At 48.3% G+C, this 27,323-nt stretch overlaps 9 protein-coding genes and 1 non-coding gene across 10 annotated transcripts; 7 read left to right on the forward strand and 3 right to left on the reverse strand.

Annotated features, from left to right (window-relative positions):
• The first annotated feature begins 278 nt into the window (after positions 1–278).
• EV420DRAFT_1541539 (uncharacterized protein) lies at positions 279–946 on the forward strand. Its single transcript, XM_060473121.1, has one exon. It carries the CDS (start codon positions 569–571, stop codon positions 779–781), a length of 213 nt encoding a protein of 70 aa, XP_060331204.1. The 5' UTR covers positions 279–568; the 3' UTR covers positions 782–946.
• A 3,554-nt stretch (positions 947–4,500) lies between these two features.
• EV420DRAFT_1679550 (NAD(P)-binding protein) lies at positions 4,501–5,447 on the reverse strand (the record flags this gene model as incomplete). Its single annotated transcript, XM_060479198.1, has 2 exons — positions 4,501–4,812; positions 4,867–5,447. The coding sequence occupies 2 exons, from the start codon at positions 5,445–5,447 to the stop codon at positions 4,635–4,637; spliced, it is 759 nt and encodes a 252-aa protein (XP_060331205.1). The 3' UTR covers positions 4,501–4,634.
• Positions 5,448–5,620: 173 nt separating this feature from the next.
• EV420DRAFT_1269868 (GroES-like protein) lies at positions 5,621–6,827 on the forward strand (the record flags this gene model as incomplete). Its single annotated transcript, XM_060467531.1, has 3 exons — positions 5,621–6,427; positions 6,475–6,628; positions 6,685–6,827. 3 exons carry the CDS (start codon positions 5,621–5,623, stop codon positions 6,825–6,827), a joined length of 1,104 nt encoding a protein of 367 aa, XP_060331206.1.
• Positions 6,828–8,025: 1,198 nt separating this feature from the next.
• EV420DRAFT_t144 lies at positions 8,026–8,106 on the forward strand. Its single transcript has one exon. It is a non-coding gene; the product is annotated as a tRNA-Gly (tRNA).
• A 417-nt stretch (positions 8,107–8,523) lies between these two features.
• Positions 8,524–10,632, reverse strand: EV420DRAFT_1541555 (kinase-like domain-containing protein). The gene is made up of 7 exons (XM_060473122.1): positions 10,201–10,632; positions 9,961–10,151; positions 9,800–9,923; positions 9,513–9,749; positions 9,280–9,374; positions 9,018–9,228; positions 8,524–8,957 (listed from the first exon to the last, which is right to left on the reverse strand). The coding sequence occupies exons 1-7, from the start codon at positions 10,235–10,237 to the stop codon at positions 8,647–8,649; spliced, it is 1,206 nt and encodes a 401-aa protein (XP_060331207.1). The 5' UTR covers positions 10,238–10,632; the 3' UTR covers positions 8,524–8,646.
• A 1,023-nt stretch (positions 10,633–11,655) lies between these two features.
• EV420DRAFT_1541557 (glycopeptide) lies at positions 11,656–12,710 on the forward strand. The gene is made up of 7 exons (XM_060473123.1): positions 11,656–11,844; positions 11,897–11,912; positions 11,968–12,047; positions 12,108–12,224; positions 12,277–12,341; positions 12,389–12,471; positions 12,523–12,710. The coding sequence occupies exons 1-7, from the start codon at positions 11,750–11,752 to the stop codon at positions 12,547–12,549; spliced, it is 483 nt and encodes a 160-aa protein (XP_060331208.1). The 5' UTR covers positions 11,656–11,749; the 3' UTR covers positions 12,550–12,710.
• Positions 12,711–14,223: 1,513 nt separating this feature from the next.
• EV420DRAFT_1679590 (uncharacterized protein) lies at positions 14,224–16,563 on the forward strand (the record flags this gene model as incomplete). Its single annotated transcript, XM_060479199.1, has 10 exons — positions 14,224–14,610; positions 14,673–14,763; positions 14,820–14,907; positions 14,968–15,154; positions 15,220–15,553; positions 15,610–15,710; positions 15,759–15,984; positions 16,038–16,175; positions 16,231–16,286; positions 16,343–16,563. 10 exons carry the CDS (start codon positions 14,224–14,226, stop codon positions 16,424–16,426), a joined length of 1,692 nt encoding a protein of 563 aa, XP_060331209.1. The 3' UTR covers positions 16,427–16,563.
• On the reverse strand, positions 16,288–18,317 carry EV420DRAFT_342047 (uncharacterized protein). Its single transcript, XM_060481773.1, has 5 exons — positions 18,069–18,317; positions 17,947–18,015; positions 17,425–17,895; positions 16,831–17,373; positions 16,288–16,775 (listed from the first exon to the last, which is right to left on the reverse strand). The coding sequence occupies exons 2-5, from the start codon at positions 17,978–17,980 to the stop codon at positions 16,600–16,602; spliced, it is 1,224 nt and encodes a 407-aa protein (XP_060331210.1). The 5' UTR covers positions 17,981–18,015; positions 18,069–18,317; the 3' UTR covers positions 16,288–16,599.
• Positions 18,318–20,358: 2,041 nt separating this feature from the next.
• Positions 20,359–22,305, forward strand: EV420DRAFT_342142 (uncharacterized protein). The gene has a single exon (XM_060481774.1). The coding sequence runs from the start codon at positions 20,585–20,587 to the stop codon at positions 22,292–22,294; it is 1,710 nt and encodes a 569-aa protein (XP_060331211.1). The 5' UTR covers positions 20,359–20,584; the 3' UTR covers positions 22,295–22,305.
• Positions 22,306–23,909: 1,604 nt separating this feature from the next.
• EV420DRAFT_1620598 (glycoside hydrolase family 3 protein) lies at positions 23,910–27,323 on the forward strand (the record flags this gene model as incomplete). The annotated part of the gene is made up of 16 exons (XM_060475587.1): positions 23,910–24,050; positions 24,103–24,171; positions 24,226–24,354; positions 24,405–24,422; positions 24,475–24,581; positions 24,633–24,761; positions 24,811–24,898; positions 25,008–25,211; positions 25,268–25,559; positions 25,620–25,867; positions 25,948–26,141; positions 26,190–26,421; positions 26,474–26,671; positions 26,736–26,762; positions 26,809–26,858; positions 26,915–27,323. 16 exons carry the CDS (start codon positions 23,910–23,912, stop codon positions 27,321–27,323), a joined length of 2,535 nt encoding a protein of 844 aa, XP_060331212.1.

A 27,323-nucleotide genomic window follows, 5' to 3' on the forward strand; every position in this document is an offset into this window, starting at 1 on the left:
TGCAGGACCCTATTTCTGAGCGTAACTGCGAAGATAGAAGGTGATGAAGCCGACAAACTTGTTGCGGTAATGCTTGAATCTGATAACACAAACAATCCACCTAGCAACGACCGAAGACAAAGGCATTCGTTCAAGACGTCTCTGACTTTGGGTTCTAGAACCGTAAATTTTGGTCGAGAAGACCTCAGTGTAGCGATGTATAAAGCGAAGGTTGTTTTGAATGAGATGAATGACGATATGGCCCAGTCTTGGCTCGACGGGCAACGTTTTGTTATGAAGTAGATGATAAATATCCATGGTAAGCGTTCACTGTGTTGGAAATGGAACCAGACTCAAATCTCGCCAGTTTGTCGCGGCCCATGACGACTCCAAGATTGAGGGTGGAAATGATGAAGGCGTCAACGGCCCGGGTCCGAGAAGAGTTGACGTACAACATGTGAGCGATCAGATGGGGATCTCAATCCTAGTATGACGTCTGCCGGTTTATTGTTGGGGAGAAAACGCCTGATACCGCAGTTGAATGTTTCTAGCGGTGTTACCAACGGCAGGCTGAGAAAAGGGGAAGCAAATGCCATCCTCTAGAAAAGGGCCCTTTCCCTGGGAATCTGACACGGTGTGCCATGCCTGTGTCATCACAGTGTGTGTTCTGAGAGTAACACGGGGCTCCTGGACCTTCCTAATGCTCTGCAGTAAAACGCCCGACGGATTCACATTGGCGAATAACAATTTTTCAAAACGAGTCTTGGATGCATTCGGAGTTCAAATCGCAAGCCGGAATTAAGCTAGTCAGAATGATTCCTGTGCGTCAGACTGAGGTACGATGATTTTAATCGGTCACAAGGCTACCGGTGCGAAGAATGGTAGAGATGGTGACGAAGCGAAGAATCAAGAATCGATGCTGATTAGGTCTCTGTCAATTGGTGCTTCAATGGATATCAAATTTTAGCTATGAATTCCCGTACTTTTATTCACCTTCTGAGTCAGGATCGTGCTGTTGACACATACGGTGCACTTTTTTGCCAAGCGTCTTGTCGAGCTTGGTAGGTACGGATCGGCGGTCTCCGGAAAAGGAAGTTTACATAAGATCAAGCGCGTCTGCCGCGAACGTCCGTGTCATGACGTCGCTCATCTTTCCTGCTCTCATACTTAGCACTATTAGAACCATATCTGATTCAAGATGCGTAAAATCGAAGTAGGAACTTTTTTTTCGCTCACGATGAATGTTGGTTGACTTGGGTTGGTTTACCAGAGACCATTTCAACTTCTTGATTGATTTCGCTTGATTTTCTAGTCCTTCCGTCACATTTTCAGTGTAAGGAGGTGCTTCGAAGTTCAACGTTCAACATGGAAGTCTAGCCTATTTCGTTTTAACTTCCGCTTGATCGGAGCATTTCTTCCTAGCAGCCAAGATTCTCGATGAATTCTCCAAATCCAGCGCCCGGTTCATATATGTCCACCTGCGTTATTACCTCGTATCACAAGCAACAAAAAATTAGCACCTTAATATGAAAACTTTCAGCGTCGGGGTCCTTGAAGGACTTACCCTCGGTCTTGAGCCGACAGCTCCGGCCTGGTTCGTTCCCCTTCGTTGTTTTGTGCCGGTTATTAGAGACAATTTGTGTTATACTAACTGGAAATTCCACTTGACGGGCACAGAAAACTGCAATCGAAAAAGGTCAGTGTCCGGAATAACGCAGGAGAAACATAAGTGCACAGAATATTCATGGTAACGATTGTTGCGTGACTTGATAGCAGAACGTTTCCCTGGATTCCTTAGATAGTCTCTCTGACGTCCTTCTACAAGTCTAGGTGTGACCATTATGTCATGTTCAAAGAAAGCGGGTACTCAGTGATTCATCGGTCAATTTCGGTTACGCCATTGACTCATTGGATACATCATAGGCTGGATTTCTCCCTGAAATGAAATCGCTGCAGTTATTTGTCATACGCTAGTCGCATCCGATATTACGGGCTGGGTGAACCGATACCGACATCTTGCACGGGACAGTCTTGAGAAAGAAGCTTCCCTGACCATGGCCATCTACCCATGTAGGTCGTATTTCCTGCTTCAGGCGTCCCCATGCTTTAAGGGCCACGTTCTTCTTGGGTTTCATGCCATCTGATTCTTTTACTGTCCAGAATATTTGCTTCGGACCGATTCTCAGGGTTTGGCTTTCGAATTCCCCCGATATTTGCTCATTGCACCAGTAAGGCATCGACAAACCTACATTCCGATAACCTACATTGTGTGTCTGTGTCATGTTTGGACAATTCGGGGCATAGGCCTCGAAAAAGTCTCTTTGACCTACCCAGCAACTAACGGAGAAACAGGTCTACGAGGAAGCATCTTTGCTAATTTAGTACTCAAAACATGCGATTGCAAGCGCCGAAACTCGACCCGCCTCACTCATGGCAATCAAGTCGTCAATTTAACTTCTTTTATTATCGATACCGTGGATCGGAAAGTTCCAGTTGGGCCTCCTCACTGACCCCGAGTCACAGATTTTCACACAGCAGTCCATCGAACTTTCAGAACCAGGGTCTTGATTCCCAGCAAGTGAAGGATGTTTTTAAGACCGTTTAGGTGAGTTGAACAGGACAATATACACCGCGCTTCAGATATATCTCGACAAGAACATGATCGCTTACTGACTCTATTCAAATCAGTGGTCATCACGATGCACTGATAACACACTCATTATGAAATCTCTCGAAGCTAATACATTCTGACTTTAAACACCAAATAGCTCCATTCAAGCCATGTTTATTTTATCGCCAGAATGGGACAATACTCCCTCCTACCTCAGGCTGCGGAGCACCACGTTCATATGTATCTGTGGCGTTAGGCGTTTTTCGCATGACATCCTCGGATCGACACTGTCCCTTGACTCGTGTGCTACCTATTGATGTTCCATATCCTTGGTGCGGGTATATACTCAATCTTCTCTTGCTTCTCTTCCTCAAAGCATCGGTCCGATATTCAGTGCCTGCCCTTCAGGGCTCTGGATCCCACTGCCAAGCCCGGATCCGACGAGTTTGTGCGCATCTTTTCCAGTTGAATGCGTCCCTCGGATTTACATGAGCAAGATTAGGTTCATCATCGCGAGTCCAACTGGTATTGTGTTCACCCATCACTCTCAAGACCGGCTGTGGCAGACATGCGGAATTCTCAAGCTCCAAAACCTTTACTTCTCACTCTCCCTGTTTGTCAGCTCCACAGCCGTACAATTACCCCCATGAACCCTCAAAACACTCACGACGGTACCCCAAATCTTGGGGTCTCGCACATTATGATGAGTCGGCACTTCGAGATACTTCTTTCTGAAGTTTCAACATCAATGTACCATGATCTACTCAACCAGGAGCGTCCGAGTCGGATCGTTTTGATGCTTCTTTCTACCCTGAATAGCCTTTTTGAACACGGGCGACGCGCAATTTCTGGATGAACGACACGCATATCTCAAACTGGAAGCAAATATTAGTAGTACGGCGACCGTTTTGATCTAATTTACCCTCTTCATTCACTCATCAAATGCTGGAACTTTGCATGACGGACCGTGCCGAGGCTTATATTATTCAAATATGCAATCAGCCTCAAGTTTGTCTTACCTGGAGGGTCGACCCAACTACGCTTTTCTTGACAGGTCAGGCAGAATTTCTTTTGATCATCTCCACACGCACCGGACCGACAAACCCAGCGAGGGTCTGTGAGAATCCCGCCACTGGTTATATTGTTACCGCGCTACATTAGTGATCCCTCCTACGCACATTTGCGTGTGCTTTGCCAGCCGTAAACCCGGACATCGGATTTCAGCTTCTTGACATCTCCATGGTCTTCTTTAATTATCTTCCGTGACCGCGACTAGATCCCATTACAATTTTAACCAACACGTTTTCCTGCCCATTTTCTTCCTTCCATTTCCATCGGACCAACGAACCTTGCGGTCCCGAAAGACCCTGGTGTTCCTGCAGGTCCTCATGCGCCTCTCGCTTGAAATTTGACGGTACAACGTACATAATGATAATAATGCTCCCGGTCATTCACATTCGCATCCTGTTCGGCTTTTCGGACCGAACTGGGAGCGGAGTGTGGCGGGCCGGGCGATTTACGTTCTCGGAATTACGGCCCGTAGAGATATGTTCTCCGATCAGAAACAGTTCTCCTCCATTCCCTCTTCCGCTCTTTTAGCAGGTCAGACACAGTTATCACCACTGGCATATCAGCTGATAGCAAGGTTATGATGTGGTGCACCCCGGTAGTGCGGTCCGAGACTTTGAGATCCGTGAAGGTTTCAGCGGAGATGGCCAATCAATCCAGTTTTCCAGTTTTTCATTTCAGCTTTTACTACTTAGGAGTCATGAGCTACCGTAGCGCTAGCGAAATTGACAACCGACAAATAAGCAAATAGCTTAGGAGAAATGAAGAGTAAAGTACACGCCCAAAATTCGAAATCGACGTGTAATACGCGGATGAAGAGCACTTCATACTCGAGCGGTATGCAGGACAGCGAGTACCACGGAGTTCATATTTTCATACAAGTGATACTAGTCTCCTTTCACTTTTCATTACGATCTCGGTCTCTCAGATAACAATGCGTGTCCACGCTCTAATCACTGCTTCGGCTTCTCTTCTATTACCGCCCCATCCACCCTCCATCTACTGTCAGGATCTCGCCGCAAACATAACTGCTGGCGTCGCTTGCCAAGAATACACAGGGTCCTGTCAAATCTTCGGGCTTTCCCCATCTACCGGCGGGAATTCGTTGAGATATCTGCGGTAATCGCGTCGGAGAGGAAAGCAGCGCCTCGTTCCTGTTCGAAAATCAGGCGATCAGTAACTTCCTTCAAACAGAATAATCGACTCACATATCAGTTTCGATGTATCCAGGAGCAATTGCGTTAACTTGTACATTCGCGCTACTCCATTCATTGCTCAACGCCTTTGTGAGCTGCCCAACCGCTCCCTTTGCTGCTGCATACGCCGGGACTGTCATTCCTCCTTGGAATGTGAGCAGGCTCGCAAAATTGATGATCTTGCCTCTCTTCAGGGGGACCATGTGCTGGCCAGCCGCCTGACAAAGAAGCCAGACCGACTTGAGATTGACGGTAATGACCGCATCCCAATCTTCTTCTGAGAACGAAACTGCGGGAGACCTCCGTTGAATTCCGGCACAGTTGACGAGGATATGTATCTCGTGTGAGGGAACAATATCTAGAGCACGGCTGAAAAGGGTCCGCACTGCAGGAAGGTCATCGAGATCGCATGGAACGGTTGTATAAGGGAGATTCAGTTCCTTCAAAGTGTCGATGGTGTGTGATGTCGTCGTTGTGGGACGAAGGACGAGGCAAACATGTGCACCAGCTTTGGCGAGCTCAATAGCACATGCGGACCCAATACCGCGAGACCCTCCTGTGATAAGGGCGGTTTTGCCTTGGAGAGAGAACATTCTGTACGTATCAGATTTGGGGGTGGAATGCAATAAAAAGGGACCAAGGCACTCTTTTTTAAAGCTTAGAAGCGGCCCGAAGATCCGAACAGTAGAAGTACATAAGACCCAGCACGAGTGCGTCCTACCCAGACCCTCTCGAACCACTCCACATTCCCTCTAAAATGGACGGAATGATTTCTTCCCTTGTCCTACATGCTCCCCGCGATCTTCGACTCAGTCGTCGACCACTTCCCCCTCCTCCCCCTCATCACGTACAGATTGCCATCCTGTCTACTGGTCTGTGCGGTTCCGACCTCCACTATTACCTCCATGCTCGTAACGGAGCCTTCGCCCTTCAGGCGCCGCTAGTCCTAGGCCACGAATCTGCAGGCGTAATAACCGCTGTTGGTCCTCTCGTCACAGATTTCCGCCCTGGGCAGTACGTCGCCATTGAGGCGGGTATTCCTTGCGAATCTTGCGAGTGGTGTAAGACCAATAGGTATAACCTGTGTGAGGGGATGCGCTTCCGTAGCAGCGCGAAGACGTTCCCACATCTGGATGGCACAATGCAGACGAAAATCAACCACCCCGCGAAACGAGTGCATGCGCTACCTCCAGGTGTTTCCTGTGAACAGGGAGCATTGGCGGAGCCATTATCCGTACTATTACACGCTTCAAGACGAGGAGGGCTTACCCAGCACACCCGAAGAGTGTTGATCTTCGGTGCCGGAGCAATCGGTATGCTCGCTGCTGGTTTGGCGCGCTCTAGAGGCGTTCCAAGCGAAGCCATTGCCATGGTTGACATTAACCGTGAACGACTGGCATTTGCCAAAAACCATGGTCTTGTTGGAAAGGTATTCTGTCTACCTCCGCCGACGCCTATGAAGGGATTAGACGGACTTGAGCGGAGTAGATCGCAGGCACTGGTGTTCGGAGGCGGATACGACATCGTATATGAATGCACGGGCGCTGAACCATGCATCCAAATGGCTGTTTTTGTGCGTCCCTTTCTGCGCACGTTTTATTACACGCTTACGTCGAGTAGAGCACGAAAACCGGGGGCAAGGTCCTTCTCATCGGAATGGGAACACCTAATGCCTTCATCCCCATCAGCAACGCAGCGACTCGAGAGGTAGATATAATTGGGAGTTTCCGATACGCAAACACGTATAGGGAGGCCCTCCAACTACTTGCTAGCAGTACGCTTTAAATTTTATTTCAGAATTAGTGTGACGTAACTGAAGCAAAATTGCAGACACGCTACCGCCGATAACGGACCTCATCACCCATCGTGTACCGTTCAACGCCGACGCCGTAAAGGGAGCGTTTGAAGCCATGGCCAAGGGGAGGGACGAAAAGGGCAAATTGGTCATCAAAGTTCTTGTTGGTGGCGATTAATTAGATGCTGAGAGCATGGACTATGTACAGTCTTATGCGGAACAGGATGAATGATCGACCGATCGATACGGGGCCGGAGGAGGGACGCGGGGTCGGATACTTATAGAATTGGTACTGTAGCCCTTCGTCGACAATTCCTATGCATTTATTTATGGCAATGTATACCACTTAGAAATTCAAAGGAGGAATTCCAATTTTGGGTCGTAGGAGCATAAACGGCGTCAGATCATACGGGCCGGATTGCAGGCGACATGACATCCGCCACCTGTGGTCGTGGGATGGTCAACGAAACCGAAAAATAGAATGTTTAGCGACAGACCTGGAATAAATCCGTAGTTTAGCCGCTTGATTCCCTATGCGCGTATGCAGGGATATCACAGAAAGGGCATGAATGTGTATGTCGAACCGTATGAACATATCATTAAATATGTGGAAGCGAATGGAGTGTCCGGTTACATTTCCGAAGTTGCGAGGGCGATGTATCGTTAGCCCAAGGACATTGCCGAGGACTGGCCAGTGCGTCTATGAAAGTATTGTGTGATAATGAATTCATACAACAATTAATGACGCATCAACCTACTGGGAGCTTTTTATGCCATCCAATAAATAATTACGAACAAAAATATTGGAGCCGTGCGACCTTGAGGCGCGCCACTGAGGCTTCACGCCAAAAAGCATTCCGCTAAAGGACCTACGCCAAGGCAAAATTGACCGTCACAGAGATCTCCGCCCAAACATCAAAATCCCGAGGGTACAGCTGACAGTCATGAGACACGAGTCAAAGAAAATTTCGCGTGTATCACAATTGGGCGAAGAAGAGAGAACCACGACCCTGAGCCTAGCCTAGCCTAGTGTAAGTTGAGCGACATGAAATAGAGAGTGATACACCAATCTTCACCATCACCTCAATGCAGTCGGCTTCCGCGACTCATACCTTCTAGCCCATCTGCACTTGAACGGCATATCCTACAAGATGGATGAGGATCTAGGTCCTGGATGCGCCTTTTTTCCACTCTGGACATTGTAAGATGCGGACTGGATCCGGCTCGGTGATATGTGAAAACTGTTGATCGTCGGATTGCTCGCAGCCGGTGATGGTTTGGAGTTAACTTGAAGGTCGTCTACGCTTGCAGCTTCCACGGGCAAAAGCAGTGCATATAATATAGTTAAATAGCTTAAAATGTGAAAATGTGCGTGAGCATTAATGGGGTAGTGGTAACCTGGGTCGTTGCCATTCGTTAAGCTCGACCCGCCGGGGGTTCGATTCCCTCTTAATGCATTGTTTTTACTTTTTAGCAACCTCAAAATCAAGACTCAATAACTGACCACCGACAAGTGCATAAGATGTTTAATGTCGTTGATGATTAAAATATCGTGTAATCGATCGAGGGTCCAGACTAGACACTCGGATCCTGAATTTTGAATGTTAGTTCGGACTCGTCGCTTGAGCCTCATTATTACATAAATAAACAAGCCGACCGTAAAAAATGCTGTTCTGCCTTGTGCGGATGTACACTTACTCCGATAAAACTCTCAACTGGGTACGTTTTGTACTGATAACTTAGGTCTTCAGACCTGTATATTTATGGTACCTCTCCCTTCTGCCACCGTTGTCCAAACCGCAGGAATGGTCAGTCTGCGAAACACAGTTCTTTTAGACATGAGTTTTCCAGGGTTGTACACACAAACACATTTGCTTCAAAATCCATGCTTGTTAATTCACTTCTGTTTACGGACAGGTTGTAACATAGGATGAAGGGCGTCTTGTTCAAAGTAAGGGTTCAAGGTATGGAGGATTAGAGAAACAACCACATCGGATTCACTCAGAGCCTTCTGCCCTGGATACAAGGTGATGGATAAAACCATCACCGTCACCATCAGCAGCAGCAGAACGCTTGAAAAAGTCATGCTGTAACAACTCTTTTGCGCTTGGTCTCTCCTTAGGATCCAACGTAAAGCACTGTTCAATGATCCCTACCAAGTCTTTATCCACGCCGACCATGGGGGCCTGAGTAGACAGAATTTCATGGCCGACAATCTCTGTCGCTATCACATTTTTCGTCATGTGTTGGGCGGTCTGTACAAGCCCCTCCGGGAGCACAGATTTCCAGGATCCGGATTTCAGCTTCCCTAGTAACACATAGCATATCAGTGCGACCTACGAGAGGAAGATGCTGCGAAGTGACGTACCGTCGGCATTGAAATACTCCTTACCCTTGGGTGAGGCCTCAATCATCCACCGGGGAAACTGTTTGTCCTCTCCACTGAAAAGCGTCATGGCAAAGAGATGGTCCTGGACATTGTACTTTTCTGCCTCTTCCATGGTCTTTTTGTTTTTAAACGATTGGAATCTATCGAATGGCCCGCGGAATACGGGCCTATACGTTAGGGTCTCAAGCATCTGAACCGCCTGTGAGTGATCTTATATGAATATAAAAGTCATAGGACTTGCTATAATTCCCAGTGTCCAGATATCGATTTTCTCGTCCCAAGGAAGACCTAGAACGAGTTCTGGGGCTCGACGACGCAGGGATGTGGTGGGAATGGCTGCAAGCAAGCGAGTGTGTATGTATGAACCAAGAATGATCGAATTTGCTTACATGTAGGACTATCTTTATGGATGGGGTGGCCTGAGAAGGCGGTGAGATGCATGGAGAGAGAAAGAGGAGGAAATCCGACACTCACAAGCCCCGAAATCACATAATTTGAAGTTCATAGAAGGATCCAATTGCGTCATTAAAGGCATTTGCATGGGTTGCTGAACCTTGTGGTACACGCTGGAGGTATCCTTGAAATCGCGGTTGTACAAGTTGTCACGAAACGTTGTCGATTCGCCGAACTCAATCGGTTCCTTGTCCAACAGTTCCTTTAACTGGTCGTCATTCAATGCATTGTCTGCCAATATGTCATCTCCTTTGATATCTATACGAGACTTAACGCGACTTTTCCGAGATAAAACGCGTACGGCGTACCTCCATGGACAAGACCGCACTCGGAGTGAAGAAAGTCGAGAGCGAGCAGCATGTCACGAAAAAGTTTCTGCCATACATTTACGGGCCATCGTTGCTTTGTTCCCTGGTCGCCTAGGAGATGCAACTGAGTAAGGCATGCCCCACAAAGGTCCATGACAGACGAGGCGACTGAACGGTTCCGCCAGCACGACGCTCCAGCAATTGAGGGCAATGTGTCGCGATCCTGGATGATTGCCCGCTTTCCTCTTCATTATCTCGTGCCTCCTCAGTTCGTGCTGCCCAACGTCAAGGGAGCCCTGTATGGAAAAGACCTTGACCGCGAAATACTGACTCCCGTTCTCGTTCCTTATTCCTGTATCAGTGAGCAACGAAAATACGCTTGGAACAAGAAGTACACTCACCTCCACTGGTCCGAACGCCCAAGCCAAACGCTCGCATGGTGCCCAATGCCCAACTTGCGGAGTATCTTGACACTCAAGTAGTCGTTATGGTCCACTCGAAACGTCGTCTCATCTTCTCGTGGAATCACCTGGCCGATGCGTACATTGAGGAAGTCGGGTCCGTAAGGAATGGGGACGCTGAGGAGCTCTTCGCCATAGGCGGGCCGTGGGGTAACTTTGCGGTCGGCGCCTTCAGAGATGATACGAATCCCCTGGCCTTCGTTGCCTCTGAGACGGACGACTCGCGACATTTGCCGTGTATGCCATCGCTGAGACGAAAGTCGCCAGCAAAGTTGGCGTGAGCAATGGAGCATGCAGCGAGAAAAATGTTATTGACGACGTTGTGTATCGGTATTGGTATTGGTACCGACACTAAGTCCCAATAAAGAACCACAAGGAACTTCGGCATTTACCGCAACGAACTTGGATCTAACATTTTGTTCACCCAGAAATAAAATACAGAACATATGCACCTGAACATATTCTTTGCCTCTCAAATTAATAATGATTCGCCTAATTTCTCTCGTCTATCCCTTCACTCGGCACCTCTGCACAGGAACCGTCGTGGCTGACTCGTGGCGGCGTCAGCCCGCCACATGAGGTAAAGTACATATGCTCATCGAGTGAAATGTTTTTAACCAGACCTCTCTAGATTATTTAAATAACGGGCCGCGTTTTGCAAAGGGCCGCCACTACCTGAGAACTAAATATCCGAGAAGCAGTACATGATGCGCATCAAGATACGGGAGCACAGCATGCTCCCGTGGAACGAACGAGCTCCACCGGGGTAAGATAATACGTTGTTTATAGTGCTTTTTCCCACTAGGCCTCTTCTTCGATTCCCGTTGAGCTGCCGGTAGGTATATTTATCGTACTCGCCGAGCTGGACGGCTTTTTTGACTACTGGATTTCCAGATGAATCTGCAGCGTTAGTATATATGCGGCTTCAAAGAAGCTGTTAGGATCCGAGAACTGAGTCAATGTATTCGAGAAGCACACCGGGGTGCTAAAGGACGCCGCTACTGTCTAACACAATGCGTTTCGCGCTAGTGTCTTGTTCGATTCCTGTTGATCCCCGGCAAGTACGCATGCTCGTCGAGAGTGATGTATCTTTGACCAGACCTCTCTAGATGAATTTGCAACGTTTAAAAGTTATTGCAACGGGTCACGATCTGAGGAGTGAATAACTGTACTCGAGAATTAATTCATTCCTTGAGCCGTCATCAGAGTACGGGACGCTAGCCGCTCGCGCTTGCACCGGTGTATCAAAAAATGCGCCGCTGCTGTTTCACACCAAACTTCTTATTCGAATCCCGTGAGCTACCATCTCATTTTTACAGGGGCATGACTGTTAAATTTGCTTTCCGTCGCATGCTCGATGCTCACGGCGTTTCACACTAATCAATGTGATAATAGGTCCTTGCGGTGCTCATTCATTCGCTGTGGTATAAAAGGATGCGCCTCTTCAGCAAAAGCTCCATCGTACTCTGTCCGATCTTTCCTTGCAGATATGTTCTCCAAGATCATTTCCCTCGCTGCTGTCGTCTTTGTCTCTTGTGTTACTCTTGCTCGTGCGGAGTCGCATACCGTTAAATTTGTTAACAGGTTAGTATGCCGCCAAGTGACAGACAACTCTGAATGCTGACCGATCTTCTAGGTGCGGTCGTGGGACTGTATGTTATTGTCTTCTTGCGCTACTACGAACCATGGCCGATCCTTCTATTATAGCCCACACTCAGCCAAAACTTCAATACCTTGTCGACCGGTAGTGACTACACCGCAGGTGGGCCCTTTGCGGCTGCTGTTGCGTGAGTGGCCCCTTCGCGTTCCCGCTCGCGCAATACGTTATTCACATCAAAATGTTTTAGCTGGCTCGACACGGGTTGCGGTTTCCAGGGTTCAGGATGTACTCTCGTAGAGTTGACCTTGAAGAATCCTACCTCGCCGGGAGCTGGTTCCAGCGTAGACATTTCGCTCATCCCTCCGTGAGCAGCTACTGATCATGTCCGATCGCGACGATTGATCTATTCCATATAGGCATACGTTCAATGTCCCGGCGTCGTTTTCGTACTTCAATGGATGTGACGGCCAGGGAAAATCTTGTATGTTTATTAATTTGTCGTCTGAGGAGATCTAAACATGCTTGCAGGCTCCAATGCTAACTGTCCCCCCACGGACGCCTTCCACGTCACTACTGACTACGGTGCCCAAGTCCAGTGCGAAGCGAATAATGTGAGCGGGCCTAATTAACCGATCATTTTGTTAATCCTGATCCTTTTTCAGGTCGGATTGACGATTACTTTCTGCTGAATATAAAATTCAGTACCTCCCCAATAGTTATCGTCTATTTAGTGGTGATGCGAATTAATAGCGATTCCCCAAGGTATCTTAACCGATACCATAGCTTTACTCTTTAGAAAAATTTGGTTGATTGTTCAAACATTGATTGATCGACACTGTCATTAAGTGATCAAATTGACGGTCTAGACCGCTAAGATACTCTGAGCTGCAAAAAAAAGAGCTGATGAAGGATGGAAACCAATCCCAAATTCCCCTGAGATGCCAATAGAGTCGCGAGGCCGCCTTATAGACGGGTCAATGGGAGACGAGCGAGAGAACACGATATGTTCCGATTCAATCACGTTGATGATTCGCTGCCTGAGCGTTTTTACGCGCAGCGAGCTTGGGAACGCCAGACAACGCGGAGATGGCTGTATAGCGAGTTAACCGGAGCAGACAGTTTCGCGCCAAGCCTCCACACATCCTTAGCGCGTGAAACAGACTCGAACTAAAATAGGCGGAAGACAGGTGGGGCGTAAATCCCCGCAATGGTGAAGAGCGCTCGGACTGAAAAATACAAAACGGAGTTCCTCTAGGGATTACAAGATGACCGAAAAGGGCACGGCGGAAGGGCGAGTGGATGCTTCGTGTGTAATTCCCAGAGCAAAAACGATGTCGTTTATGATGAACTTCGGTATTGTGGAAGACGGAACTCCGATTTCTCCCGAGAAAGCAAGCGTCACCCGTAGTTGGAGTATGATTCCTTTCTATCAGACGAATAGAAAAACACATTGACAGCGACGTCTGGTGAGAGACGGAAAAAAAACCAGCCGTTCATCACCTGAATGTGGAAGAATACTTATGAAACAATATAAGCCGGGAAAAAAAGCCCACAGGACACACCTAAGCCCCACTGAGATCACAGTAATAGAGATCCTTGATCCATATGGTCCGAGACTTGAGAAAAAAAAGGGGAATACATGTAAAAACACAAAACGACGAATAAATAGCACGACTGATCAGAGAAGTCGACCGCTGAATAATATGAAATTGCCCCAGACAGCATTCATTGGGGTAGAGTTGGGGTAGACCGGCGAAGCTTTGTCTACCCCACACAGGGCAATGGACCCTCTGGCACCTCCGAGTGTGAATAGCCCCGAAAAACACCGGTCGTGTGCGCCCAAAGATACGTTGGGAGTGGTTCAATACAATGTTCGGTGTCTGTTGACACCTGTTACATCCGAAAGGTGAACAAATAACACCAAAGGTCTGGTTCAGTGTGCCTCTGCCCAGGGCCCACCGCCGATGTTAATAATCCGTGGTGTGGTAAGGCGTGGTCTCGAAGTGTTCTTCACCGTTCGACAGCGAACTCGAACTGCGGACGAGGTGGCGTTCTATCAGTACACATGTATCGGCTGTTCTACCACGGTCGAGTGCATCACCGTGGCGACCTCGCAGACTCGTAGAAAGAATAGGCGTACCAGGCCCAGGGCTATTTTTGAAACAGGTTAGCAAGGGACGGAGGCGTGGCATATGATTCGCCCAACAGATTTGCCCCAAGGCGAGCCCCGATCCCTCCGTTCGTCCATTCCCAGACATCCCGGATTCTACCGCTGCGGCTCTGACCCTATATATATAAATGCTCATTTTTTCGTGTTATTGCTGTCTCATTCTTCCTTTCTTTTTCCTTCCTACCTGCCCGCCATGACCATCATTCTCACTTCCAACGCGTCCGGAGCCTCTCAGAAGCTCAAAATGGCCTCCCAGTGTATGCGGACCATTCTTACCGCTGCTCGTCGCCCTGTACTAATTGCTAGGCCTTTCCTAGCTCCCCCAAGGCCCAAGCATGGTCTTACACCCCCCGCTCTCGATGAAGCCGTCCATGCGTTGCGCTGTCTTGCTCAGCTCCGGTCCAAGGACAAGGGCATCGAGAAATACATCTATCTCTCCATGCTCAAGGAGCAGGACCCTGCTATGTTCTACAAGCTCTGTCTCTCCAATATGTCAGAGTTCACCCCCATCATCTACACCCCAATCGTCGGCGACGCCTGTCTGCAATACTCGCACATCTACAGGCGTCCTGAAGGCTTGGTGCGTTAAATTGATTCATTTCCATCTTTCTCGCGTGCTGAATAATACGCGCTGTTGTCAAGTATGTGTCCATCAAGGACAAGGGCAATATCAAATCTGTCATTTCCAATTGGCCCAGAATCGACGAGGCCAGAATCAGCGTCGTCACTGATGGTGAGAGCCTCGTTACCTCCAGTCACTATGCTTTATTCACCGGCAAAATCTAACAGGCTCTCGTATTCTCGGTCTGGGTGACCTTGGTATAAATGGCATGCCCATTTCTATTGGGAAGCTTTCCCTCTATATCGCTGGCGCCGGGTGAGGATTTCTCCTGCCAAGTTTTGTTTTTCCAGGCGCTCATGTGCGGATGTGTTCTAGAATTCGTCCCACATCAACCATTCCCATATGCCTTGATCTTGGAACAAATAATCAAGCTTATCTGGATGATCCGCTGTACCTGGGCCTCCGCGAACGGCGCGTGCCCGACGATGAGATGACAGAGTTTATGGACGAATTCATGAGCGAAATGTCCGTCGCCTTCCCGAAATTGATGGTGCAATTCGAAGTAAGCTGCGCTCCGCTTTTCCGTGTCTTATCCGCATGACTCACGAGGTTTCTAATTCTAATTAGGACTTTTCCACGGACCACGCATTCACGTACCTTGAGCGGTATCGGAACAAGTATCCCGTCTTCAACGATGACATCCAAGGAACAGGAGCTGTCGTACTCAGTGGATTCCTCAACGCCGCCAAGATCTCATCTGCGGTGTCCGGGCGCCCGTTGAGCAGCCATCGGATTCTGTTCTTCGGCGCGGGGTCGGCCGGTGTTGGTGTGGCCTCACAGCTCATGAGTTTCTTCACCATCCAGGGCCTGTCGGCCGACGAAGCACGGGAACGTGTTTGGTTGGTTGACTCACAAGGCCTTGTGTATGATGCTCGTGGCAAATTGGCGGAGCACAAGAAATGTACGCCTGTTTTCGGGCTACATGGAAATGTTGCTGATGCTGACCCCTTCCCGTAGACTTCTCGCGTAAGGACTACGCAGGCCCGCCTATGAAGAACCTCCTCGAAATCATCGACTATGTGAAGCCCACTGCTTTATTGGGTCTCTCAACGATATCTGTGAGCATACACCCCTATTCTACCCCATCCTCCCTAACATTATAACAGAACGCCTTCAATGCAGACGTCATCCAAGCCATGAGTGCTCTCAACCCTCGCCCCATCATCTTCCCTCTGTCCAACCCCGTACGTCTGTCCGAATGCACATTCGAGGATGCTGTGGTGAACTCCAACGGCAACGTACTGTTTGCTTCGGGTTCGCCCTTCGATCCCATTGAATACAACGGCAAGACCCTATACCCCGGACAAGGTAACAACATGTACATCTTCCCTGGTCAGTACATCATCCCCAGTCGTTCGTTTCAGTGATACTGATACCTGTCGCAGGTTTGGGTTTGGGTTCAATCCTTTCTAGGGCAAAGAGCGTGACCGATACCATGGTTGAAGCCGCATCTCTCGGATTAGCAGACTCGTTGACACCCGAGGAGCATGACGCCGGATTGTTGTACCCCAGGATTGAGAGGAGTGAGTCTGATGTGTATCATGTGCTGGTTGATTGGTGCTGATGGGCGTCACACAGTTCGTGAGATTAGCGCGCACATCGCTAAGGATGTCATACGGGCGGCACAGAAAGCGGTCCGTGCTTAAATCTTTTTTTTGCTGATGCACATCAATCTGATATCTATTTTTAGGGTGTCGACCGCTCGCCGGAGCTTCGGGAACTGGATGACGACGACCTTTACAAGAGGGTGCAAAGCAAGATGTGGAACCCTTAAATTTTTATTCGTATTTGCTTTGATACTATGCTCTCCCTCATCATGCATCAGCACTGGTTTTCCTTTTTGGCATTCGTCCTCCACTTGTAGATCTAGCGTATGGAGTATTATATATATAATTCGGACTGAATACAACAGGATATAGAGTCTGAGTAACCGTCCATTTAAGAAGTTTAAGTAGCAGCCGACCACACCGACCGAGCCTCCGACTGCAGCGACTTTGCAGAGTGCCTTGGTGGAAGCGCGGTAGAAGGGGTTACTCCGGATCCAGCCTCACTCCGAGAATAGGACCAGATCAAACTGGGAGTAAAGTTCCTTATGATGGATTCTGTCGTCGTGAGTAACGTTCCTGCAACACAGTTTAGTTATGGCATGCAAGGACACGGCCGGGAAACTGCGAATACCTTGGTGACTTGTTCGACTCTTGAAACTCCGAGGGATAGAGCGCCCGCGCTGAATCTTGGATCTTCTGATGTAGATGACGAGAAAAACAACGAGGAAGATTATAACGAAAAACATGACACCCAGCAAGGCCGCGAGGACTTTGATAATAGCGGGTGATACGCCATTTACATCAGATACATTATTGGCGGAGGAAGCTGTTGATTTAATGGCGGAAGCAAAAGGCGTAGGAGAAGTCGAAGATGATGCCGCAGGGAAAGAGATAGTAGCCTCAGTATTTGAGGTACTATTGGGATGAGGAGATATGAGAAAATAGTCAAGGATAAAAGGAGAATCAGGCCCCGCGTCCGTCACATTGATGACTATCTTGTGCTCTTTCTGTGACAACTCAGATGCTACAAATAATGGCTGATTCAAGTAGGCTTGTGCGATTTGTGGCTCTGTGGTGACGAAAGGGGCGGCGGCGTCGATAGTGAAAGATGTTGTGGGAGGATTCGAAGACGTGCTACTGGATGGCACGGCACCGAAAACGATTATTCCGCTTCCTGTGGACATAGAGTGTGAGTTATGATCCGGTAGGTCGTCCGACGCCATACCATTGAAGCTTAGAGAAGCTGTTGATCCCGCTGTAGAAGTGCTGTGAGTCGTATTTGACGGTCCTGCACCGTCAAGAGACCAGGGGCCGTTGTAAAGCACCCTCGCGTCGTTGTCCGCGATACAGAACTGGCAGAAAATGTCGCTTCCGGTGGTGAACGAATTATCTGTTTGGCTACCAGTCGTGTTGTCATTCGAAGTTGAAGGGTCTTTTGAACCATTCGAACCCGAATTCGAATTACCAAAGCCAAACGCGTTCGAATTGCCCGAATTGCTCGAACTCCTTGAGTTGTCGCTAGAACTACCCCTATCTCGGCCCTCGTTTTGATCAAGACTTTGGTCGAAGGGAACTCTTCGACGGTGAATGAAGACTGGTCGCCTTCGGTTCGCATATGTGCATTGCTGGTCACCACGGATGTAATCCTGGACCCAGATAGGGAGGATGGCGAGGAGTAGGTCCAAAATATGTGCACCTGTTAAAAGTCAGTAACGATGGAAAGGGAAGAATTACAACGATAGCACACCATTAGAGATCTTCGAAGGAGTCGGGGGAGGCATGTTTAGAAACTAAAACGGAATGGAGTATGATTATTCTTGGGATTCTGTATCAGCACATTTAGACTGATACCGCTAGTCTACACCTCACCTATATATCGACGTCAGCAGAGAAAGAACTAGGGCGTGGATAGCAGGGCTTGGAAGCGATCCTTATAAATAAAACCTAGCACACGCTCACAGAAAGAGTGAGCCATTCGGTCTCAATTCGGCAAGCAGATGACCACTGGCATGAGTAAGTACCTTCGGTGCTAGTACTACATGCCCCATGAAGCCTGAAGCGAGTACGAAGTACGCGCAAAGGTCCATCGAGTGGGTCAATGGACGCGTAATCCTGGGCAATTTGCGACAACGTCTACATGACTGTGGCCCATACCAGTTAGCCGTATAATATTGACAGTAACAAGGCTAAATGTACACATCGTGAGTAAAGTGATGGACACTTCGGAGAATTGGGAAATTTACCAATCGTAAGGTTTGCTCGTTACTAAGCAACTGAATTCTCGAAAGCGGCCGTAACCCTTAAATACAGGCACGTTGATTTATGCCATGTTTTCGGTGCGCGACTCTTGGGACAAGCCACAATTAAAAGGCGTATTCGAAGCTGTGCTGGAGGATTCAATCACGTAAGGACGGGTTCTGTCCATATGCAAGGATGTTGGCGGTGAAGACAAGCAATTCATTAGATCCATAGGCCTGGGTCGTCGGGAACGATGGGCCTGAACGGTACTGAGAGTGCCGATGTTAAGCGAAGTCCTATGGCGACAACAAAATATAGACCACTCAGAGATGACACCGTCGGCAATGTACGGATAATCAGTCGGATGATAGGGCGGTCAGCCATATGATAGGCCAGTATTTCAAAGCAGATAAGATGTACACGGAGGCAAAAGGACAAAAGGGACTTGACGGTGGTGGTTGCTACGATCCCATTGTGCACAGCCACCACATCGCGACTTGATTTGTTATCGTTTGGACGTACTGTTGCTCCCGTGAATTGGATGCTGGCTAATACTGGTTGGTCTGTTAATTGTATTCCCTTTTTTTAGGAATCTATATCTGATATGTTGTTTAGGTTTAGGCGAATAACTTGAATGCCTGAGGTTATCAACCGTACGGTTGTACTTGGGTGACTTGCCTTGTGGTCACATACCCTGGAACATATCCAACGGAAATTCTCCCAGATAGGTATATGCTGATATAAGATACTTGAACAATGAACGGACTGATGCCTCGAGTCGGCGTTGGCACAACCTCAATTCAAACTCCTGCTTTGCATGCAGAGGCAATGATTCTTGGCTGACGTACCAACATAGACTTTTTACGACTAACGACATCTGGATATCACGTCAAAAAAAATTGCACCATCATCATCCTTTCAAGCTGAGTGACCTGCCATAAATCGGGAACCGAATCTTTAACGTCAATTCCTTCTTTTGCAGTCCACAGGGAACACCATCACGCTGCGCAATTTTTAAAAGGCGCTTTCTTAGTACCATTGGAAACCTATTCGTCGTTCGCTCCGATGTCAAACCCCTCGCGAAAGGTTTATTGGCGCCGTCATGCCCAAATTTTTGCTAAAGATTGAACCTTGTCCTCGATCCGGGAGTTTGACACACCTACCTTCTGACCGAGGTTGACCGGAACAAGGCTTTGTGGCGTTTTTCATTTTGAGCCCAATCTGACGGTTCATTCTTTCTGTAGGGATGCGTCATTAATTCCAGCTCTGCTTCTAGTCGCCATTTTGAACATGCTTCGAAAGACTACTGGGGATGCTTCGGAACAGTGAATCGCTTCAAGGTCGTTGTGGTCGTGTTTATCCCTGCTCTTCAGGAGTCCTAGACCAACATGAGTGGCTAGAACCACCGCCTAAAATACGGCAGTGATCCCGCATACAGTGGACGTGACATGATAACGGAGGAATCTACTGCAATGTTCCGAACTAGGGTCCACAGGACAGATCCCAAGGAGAGTGGAAAACGACGAACGGCATACACGTTTCGTAGGAGAAAAAAATCATCATGATCCCGGTTCCAGCCTTGAAGCCTGAAGCCCAGGAGAGTTCCAGAATCTCTTCTATCACTGCGCGAGGCTGTCTATCTGGCACAATAGTTTAGGTGGTGCTAAATGATACCAATCTTTTGCTTCTTACGAGACCGGCCAATGCAAGGATAGTGCGAACTTAAATCACCAAGTTTCCCCTTTCCCCAAATCACCGTCTATCTTCCCATCGTTCCACAGTTAATACCGGCACGATGCCTTCATGTGCTTCAAACTTAAAAAAGCTGCAGGCTACGTACGCATCAAGTTTACAGTAGTGATTATCTCCCTTGCTTGACATGTATAATGCCTCACTCAATAAATATATTTTATTGAATCAAGCTAGCAGAATTTCTCATAGAAAGAGGCCTTTGCTTTCTGTTGGCATGTACTGTCCATGTTTGCCCTCCTTGCGATAGTTTTCCATGGTGCCGCGGCAAATTCGACGAGTGGCGGCGTACGGCATATTAGCAAATTAGTCGGTTCCGGACCGACATTTCCAATCACTTTTTCCCTGTCTACCAAGTTCAGCGACAGTGGCGTCCTTTCAGAACATCTTGCAGTGCAATGTCTCGACCAGAGGCCGCGACACTTTCTACAGAGCTCGCAGTTATCACTGCGCAGCTGGAGCTACTTCGTACCCAAGAAACTGAGCTCCAGCAACATATCGATGGACTCCAGGCATATAAAGAAACCATTTCAGCTCGACGGCGCGCCCTCGAGGTCAAGGAGTTCGAGTTGGAGGCGTCACGACACCCAGTGAACTGGTTACCGGTAGAATTGCTCGTCGACGTATTTCTCTTCTTCGTCGAAGACGACAATAGCGCCTTTATCCTCACTCATGTCTGCCAGAAGTGGCGTGAAGTCGCGCTAACGACGCCACGCCTCTGGACATGTATATCGACGCGCAGTACCCGGTGGAACAGCAACCTCGTCGCGTTGGCGCTAGAAAGGTCGTGCAACTGCTTGCTAGATGTTGCCCTAGATGATCACATTACGGATCCCTCAGCCATTCATCTTCATTTGGAAACCTGCGATGACCACCACAAACGTATTCGTAGTTGTACGATGCACGCTCCGGAATTTCTCTCCGTGCAGAGATTAGCAACGATAATAAATCAGCTCCCTTGTGTCAATCTTCGGTCTTTGTCGCTCAGCGTCATGACCAAGAACCCGATACCCTTGGGAGCAATTTCCAGGCCGTCTTCAGATACGAACTCCTCCATCCCACTTGCGCACCTGAACCTGACTAAGGTGCCTCTCACTTACCTCTCCCAGCACCTCTTAACAAACGTTGTGACTTTAACAATGTCTTATCCTCTGACGGCCCGCCTAATGCTGACAGATCTTACAAGTTTTCTGTCGTCCCTGCCTGGATTAGAGGAGCTCGTTCTTCTGAATACTGTTTTCGTGCCACCCCCATCGGTTGTCCAGGTGATCAAGCTACCTTCCCTCCGATGCATCGAATGGAGCTACCCACGCGAAGCCCTCATTTTACAACTTTTTAGCGCACTAGAAGTGCCCGCCCTCCAACGCCTCGACCTTTGGATAGATAGCCCCAATCCTAGATATCACACTTCCCAACCAACCACCAGTGTCTGCATCCTTCCTTCCCTCGAGGAGCTCCTCGTCCAATGCACAGACGAGGATGCCATGGGATCTGTCCTTCGCAAATTCGCCTTTCCCGTGCTACGCAAGCTTGAACTGACCAATGCCGACGAGCGCCTCAGACTCGAAGAAATCCGGTCAGATTCACTCCCTCTCCTCCCCCGAATGGAATCCCTCTTCCGTGACCCGCGGCAGCCGCAGCTCACTCATCTGACGTTGTCGCATTACATGCTTACGCCAAATGCCGAGGCAATGCTCGGGTACGTGCCCGCTCTGGTGTCGCTCTCCCTCGACGCCTGTACGGGCATCAAAGGTGTATTGGAGAGCTTGATGCGGGAAGCCGTTGGGACCGAAGGAGTGAAGTACTGTTCCAAGCTGGAAAGGCTGTCATTTTGGTCCTGTCGGGATTTAGAGAAGGGATTGTTGGAAAGATTGGTGAGGGCGAGGAATCATGCAAGACGTGGTGCCTGGGGAGGAGAGCGAAAAATACGACCTTTGCCTGAAGAGAGGAGAATACGACCTCTGCCTTCCAAACGGATCGGTGGTGTAGCGCACGTGAAGCCAGTGCCAATCACATATCTGAGAGTCGAGGATTGTCCAAATGTGACGGCAGAAGAAATGAATGCCCTGTCCAGAGAACTGGGTGTCGTTGATGTTGCTTTTAAATAACTATTTTCTGCTTGTATCACAACTACAGGTAGAACATCCATGTACAAATACAATGAACCGAGGGTAACCGATATCGATGAAACATAGGACAGAGTAAATTCCACGAAGGAATAAAACAAAGCAAAAAATATGCGCGTAAAACGCAGACACCAGTCCCAGAGTAGTCTGAATCGAGTTCCGCAACTAGAAAACCAGATTGCGGGCTACGAAGTGCACTAAAGGACATTCGACGAGCCCATGGCGACGTCGAACACCCAATCCCCGGCGCATATTTCAAGGTTCTTCCATCTATATCCCTCCCCTCTGAAGGATCTTTGGGCGTCCTGAAACAGGACGATAGGGAAGACCGTGTTTCTGGTACGCTGCCTCATGCCAATTATGACTGGGCCCAGCTAGAGCCGATCATGGGGGAATAGAATACTCAGACCTTAGCCCGCTCATGAAGAGGGACGAACGAAGCGTCCTGTGTGGAATGAGCCTCGTAGCTTTGGTACTGGTGGTTGATGAGGGAGAAAAATAAGAAATAAAGTTCGAGTTTTGATCGATTGCCTTACATAATATGCGGCAATTGCCGGAAAGGTCACAGCCCGACGGCATTCCACGGCAGCTTCCGCCTACCGTTGTTGTCAACGCTATCATGATATTACCACGATTTGTACTGGACGGTGAGTTGTTAGGTATTATTATAGACTTATTAACACTAACAAAATGAACGAAGTTGTTAATTTTTTGCAATAGATTCAAGCTTTGATCATGAGTTTGGAAGAGAAATCTGGATTTCGGACTTCGAGATGGAGCAATAGTAGACTTCGAAGAAGTACGTAAACCCGTGACCGCGTACAACTTGTCTTCCCACCGCGACTGTCGTCCGCTATATCGTAAGGATCATCTCGTCCCAGATTATTTTCCCCCATCGGGCTCGGAAACGTATCGCATCCGGATATTCGAACTTCGAAGTGAAGATTCTGCCAGTGTGCTGTTAACCGGGCCAGGCAACGGTAATGCCACGCCCCTGGCAATAAGCTGGAGGATGGAAGCGGGGACGAAAAGAACGGATATTCCCTGATATACCTGAGGTCACCAGGTGCGTGTATTTTTACAAATTGGAAAGAAATAACGCTAATGGCTGTCTAGGATCATCTATATATATACGTTACGGATGCGACTGCCGCGTCGACCTGCGTCGTTATCTCTCCTTCTGCGCCAATTGCATGCATTGAAACTCTATCATCTAATAATTGAATCACTTGACACGGCTGGCGCGAGCGCCGAGCTCTACTACGAGTCCCAAAGAGCCTTCCGGTATCTCAATGGAAGCAATTTTCTTTCCCAATGCCATTGCGATTCCTAGATCGTAGCTTATGGTTACATGCAACCAAGAAGGCTCTTTAAACACCACTCTTGGTGATATCTATCAACTGCTGGCGCTGATCTAAAGGACAGGATAGTCCGAGCTAGACCCGTCTTTTCCCCGGGAAAACTTCGGAGAAACCAACTTTGGCACCTCAAGTTGCTCCAACGTGACAATAATATCATTTCCTATATCTCTCAAATACAGGGGATCCAGTGATCATTTCGTTCGTTATCCCCTTTTTTCTGCAGAGGTACTCTCACTATGGCACCCTCCGACTTTGCCAACGCGAATATTGATGACATCGTTAACCAGCTAACAACTGACGAGGCTATCCTCTTGTTGGCTGGCGTCGGATTTTGGCATACGCACGCCATCGAAAGGCTTGGCATCCCTGCTATCAAGGTGTTTGTTACGCGTGTAAATTCTAGTTCGCCTTGTTAATCTCTAGTGATAGTGTTCAGATGGCCCCAACGGTGTCCGTGGAAACCATTTCTTCATGGGTACGCCCGCCAAATGTCTCCCGGTATGTGTCCGTCTCTATTCTTATTCTGATACCTATGCTTATCTCGACATATAGTCCGCTACTGCATTGGGAGCAACGTGGGACACGCAACTCATCGAAACTGTCGGACTGAAGCTTCTAGCGCCTGAATCCAGGCTGAGAGCATCGTCTCTGCTTCTCGCGCCCACCTGCAATATTCAACGAGTAGGTGTGACGCTGTTTGCAAATAACTGTGCTCATTTCATTTCAATTAGAACCCATTGGGAGGAAGAGTATATTTCTAAATTATAGACAGGAAGCGTTATCATTCATGGATCTTATCAGAGCTTTGAGAGTTTCTCCGAGGACCCGCATCTATCAGGTATGATAGCTTCTGCATACGTTAAAGGACTCCAAGACGGTGGCATTGGCGCAACCATCAAACATTTCGTGTGAGTGTCGGTTCACGCAGCAGGCCAATCTCACTGAAATTGATTTTGCAGCGGAAACGACAAAGAGAACGACAGAATGGCGTACGATAGTATCATGAGTGATAGAGCGCTTCGCGAGATATACTTGATGCCTTTCATGTTAGCTCTGAAATACGCCAAACCTTGGGCGTTTATGACCGCGTTAGTGTTGACCCTAACCGAAGGCATGTTCTAATGATCTTTCCTCTAGTTACAACCGCGTCAATGGCACGCATATGTCCGAGAATTCTTCAATCATCAAGAACATTCTGCGGGACGAATGGAAGTTCACTGGCATGGTACGTTGTACTTCTATCTGCACTTCACTCTGCACTCTGGCTCACCAATTTACATAGATAATGAGCGATTGGTATGGAAATCGGCCGCCGACACCAATCGCTAATTCAGTATTTCTATAGGTTTGGCGTTTATAGCATCGATCATAGTATCAATGCTGGCGTTGACCTCGAAATGCCCGGGACTAACAAGTGGCGTACTCTTGACCTAGTCAACCGGTCCATAGTATCAAGGAAGATAACTTTGCGCATCGTCAAGGCGCGCGCCAGGAAGGTTCTGGAATTAGTGCAAAGATGCTGTAAAGAAGCACCCGAGGTATGTTCTCTCTTCTTGTTTTGATCGCCGTCCATTTACGTCAATCTGCATAAAAGATTCTTGATGGTGACGGTTTGGAAAGGACAGTGGAGAGCGAGGAAGATAAGGAACTCATGCGACGGGTCGCTGCTGAATCCATTGTTCTGTTGAAGAATGAGGGTGGAATCCTTCCACTCAAGTCTCAGGGTCTAAAGAAGATCGCTATCCTCGGAGGTAACGCGAAAGCAATTGTTCTTTCTGGGGGAGGATCGGCTTCGTTGAAGTCTTCCTACTTCATCACACCCTTCGACGGCATTGCTAAGGCCCTAGGAGATAACGTCGAAGTAACATATGGCGAAGGCGCTCGTGGTATGTTCGTCTTAAGTAATTGGATTTATGTCCAGTTAAACTAATACGACCCATGATTAGGTTACAGGACCCTTCCAACCCTTGACTATGAGCTCTTCACCGATAATGGTGAACGAGGATGGGTTGGTACGTGGTATAGCCATGAGAACGATGAGAGCATGACGCCTTTGTCTGATCCGATCGAAACTCGATACATTGACGAGACCAGGATGTTCATCAGCACCTCTGCTCCGAAAGGTATCACTCGAAAATGGACGATGAAACTACGGGGATATCTTAAGCCTCGGACTCGGGATGTCGATTTCCGAGTTTGGACTGACGGTCGCAGGAAGGGCGAGGGTATGGATGTTTTTCTCTACAAAAAGATCCGAGTTCACCTTGACTCTAGCTGTATGTTGACGGGAACTTGGTTATCGATAATTGGAAGCGTCAGCGAAGAGGACAGAGTTTCTTCGGTTCAGGAACTGAGGAAGAGACAGGCATCTATCTCCTCAAAGCGAACATCAAGCACAAAATCTATGTGGAGTTCTGTAACGTTCGCGGACCAGCCGATGGTGATGAGGACGAAGCTGTGATGGATAGGTATCTCTTCGTTTCTTCTAGTTTGCGAGATACTAAGACCTTATATAGTAATCCAGGCGTTCGTCTAGGTGGTGCTGAAGTTGAAGATCCGGATGTGTTGCTGGAAAATGCCGTCCAACTGGCAAAGGAGGCTGACGTAGCCATTGTCGTTGTTGGCCTGAATGCGGACTGGGAGACCGAAGGCCATGATCGTACTACCTTGGCGCTTCCTGGACGCATAAATGAGCTTGTTAGCAGGGTCGCCGCTGTTAATCCCAAGACGGTTATTGTCACTCAGGCTGTACGCAATTGTTCACTCACTTGCTTTGGGGTGCTGATAGATTTGCGTGTAGGGATCCGCAATTACCTTGCCATGGGCAGATTCTGTCCCTGCGATTTTGCACGCGTGGTATCTGGGTAATGCGACTGGAGATGCAATTGCCGATGTTATCATTGGGAAACATAACCCTTCGGGGAAACTGTCCTTGACTTTCCCTAAAGTGGAGGAAGATGTTCCGTCTTACGGACATTTCCATTCAGAAAACGGAAAGGTATATATCATGCATTGTGTTTGCTGGTTCCTTGATTACTAACGTTACTACAATTGATGCTTAGGTCCGATATGCAGAGGATCTCTACGTTGTAAGACACATCTAGCCCTTCACGACGATATCTTATGATGCCTTAGGGTTACAAGCACTTCCGGCACCGTAAGATCAAACCTGCTTTTGCATTTGGGTAGGCTTTTTTGTCTGTGAAGCTGAAAAGCATTCCGGCTTGACTGCTTCCTGTAGACATGGTCTTTCGTATACGACATTTTCCCTATCTGTCTTATCCATTTCAAAGCCAACATATGTAGATGGTGATGTCACTGTCGCACTGTCGCTCACCATCACGAACACTGGTTCACTCTCTGGAAGTCAAGTAATCCAAGTGTACACGACCCTTCCGGCCACCTTCGAGCTAACACATCCGTCGCTCCAACTCAAGGCGTTCGCAAAGGTCCGTGACCTTGCGCCAGGAAAGAGCGAGTCGGTGGACATCAAACTGGACAAATATGCTGTTTCGTACTGGGATGATAAGATCAACTGTTGGGTTGTTGAGAAGGGCAGTTATGGTGTTATGATCGGTCTGAGTAGCGAGGATCTTGGCCTCAGCTCTCAAATCGTTTTAGAGAAAGGGTTTGAGTGGAATGGTCTTTGA

The sequence above is a fragment of the Desarmillaria tabescens genome (genome assembly GCF_030435595.1).
Source record: "Desarmillaria tabescens strain CCBAS 213 chromosome Unknown EV420scaffold_16, whole genome shotgun sequence".
NCBI lineage: Eukaryota > Fungi > Basidiomycota > Agaricomycetes > Agaricales > Physalacriaceae > Desarmillaria > Desarmillaria tabescens.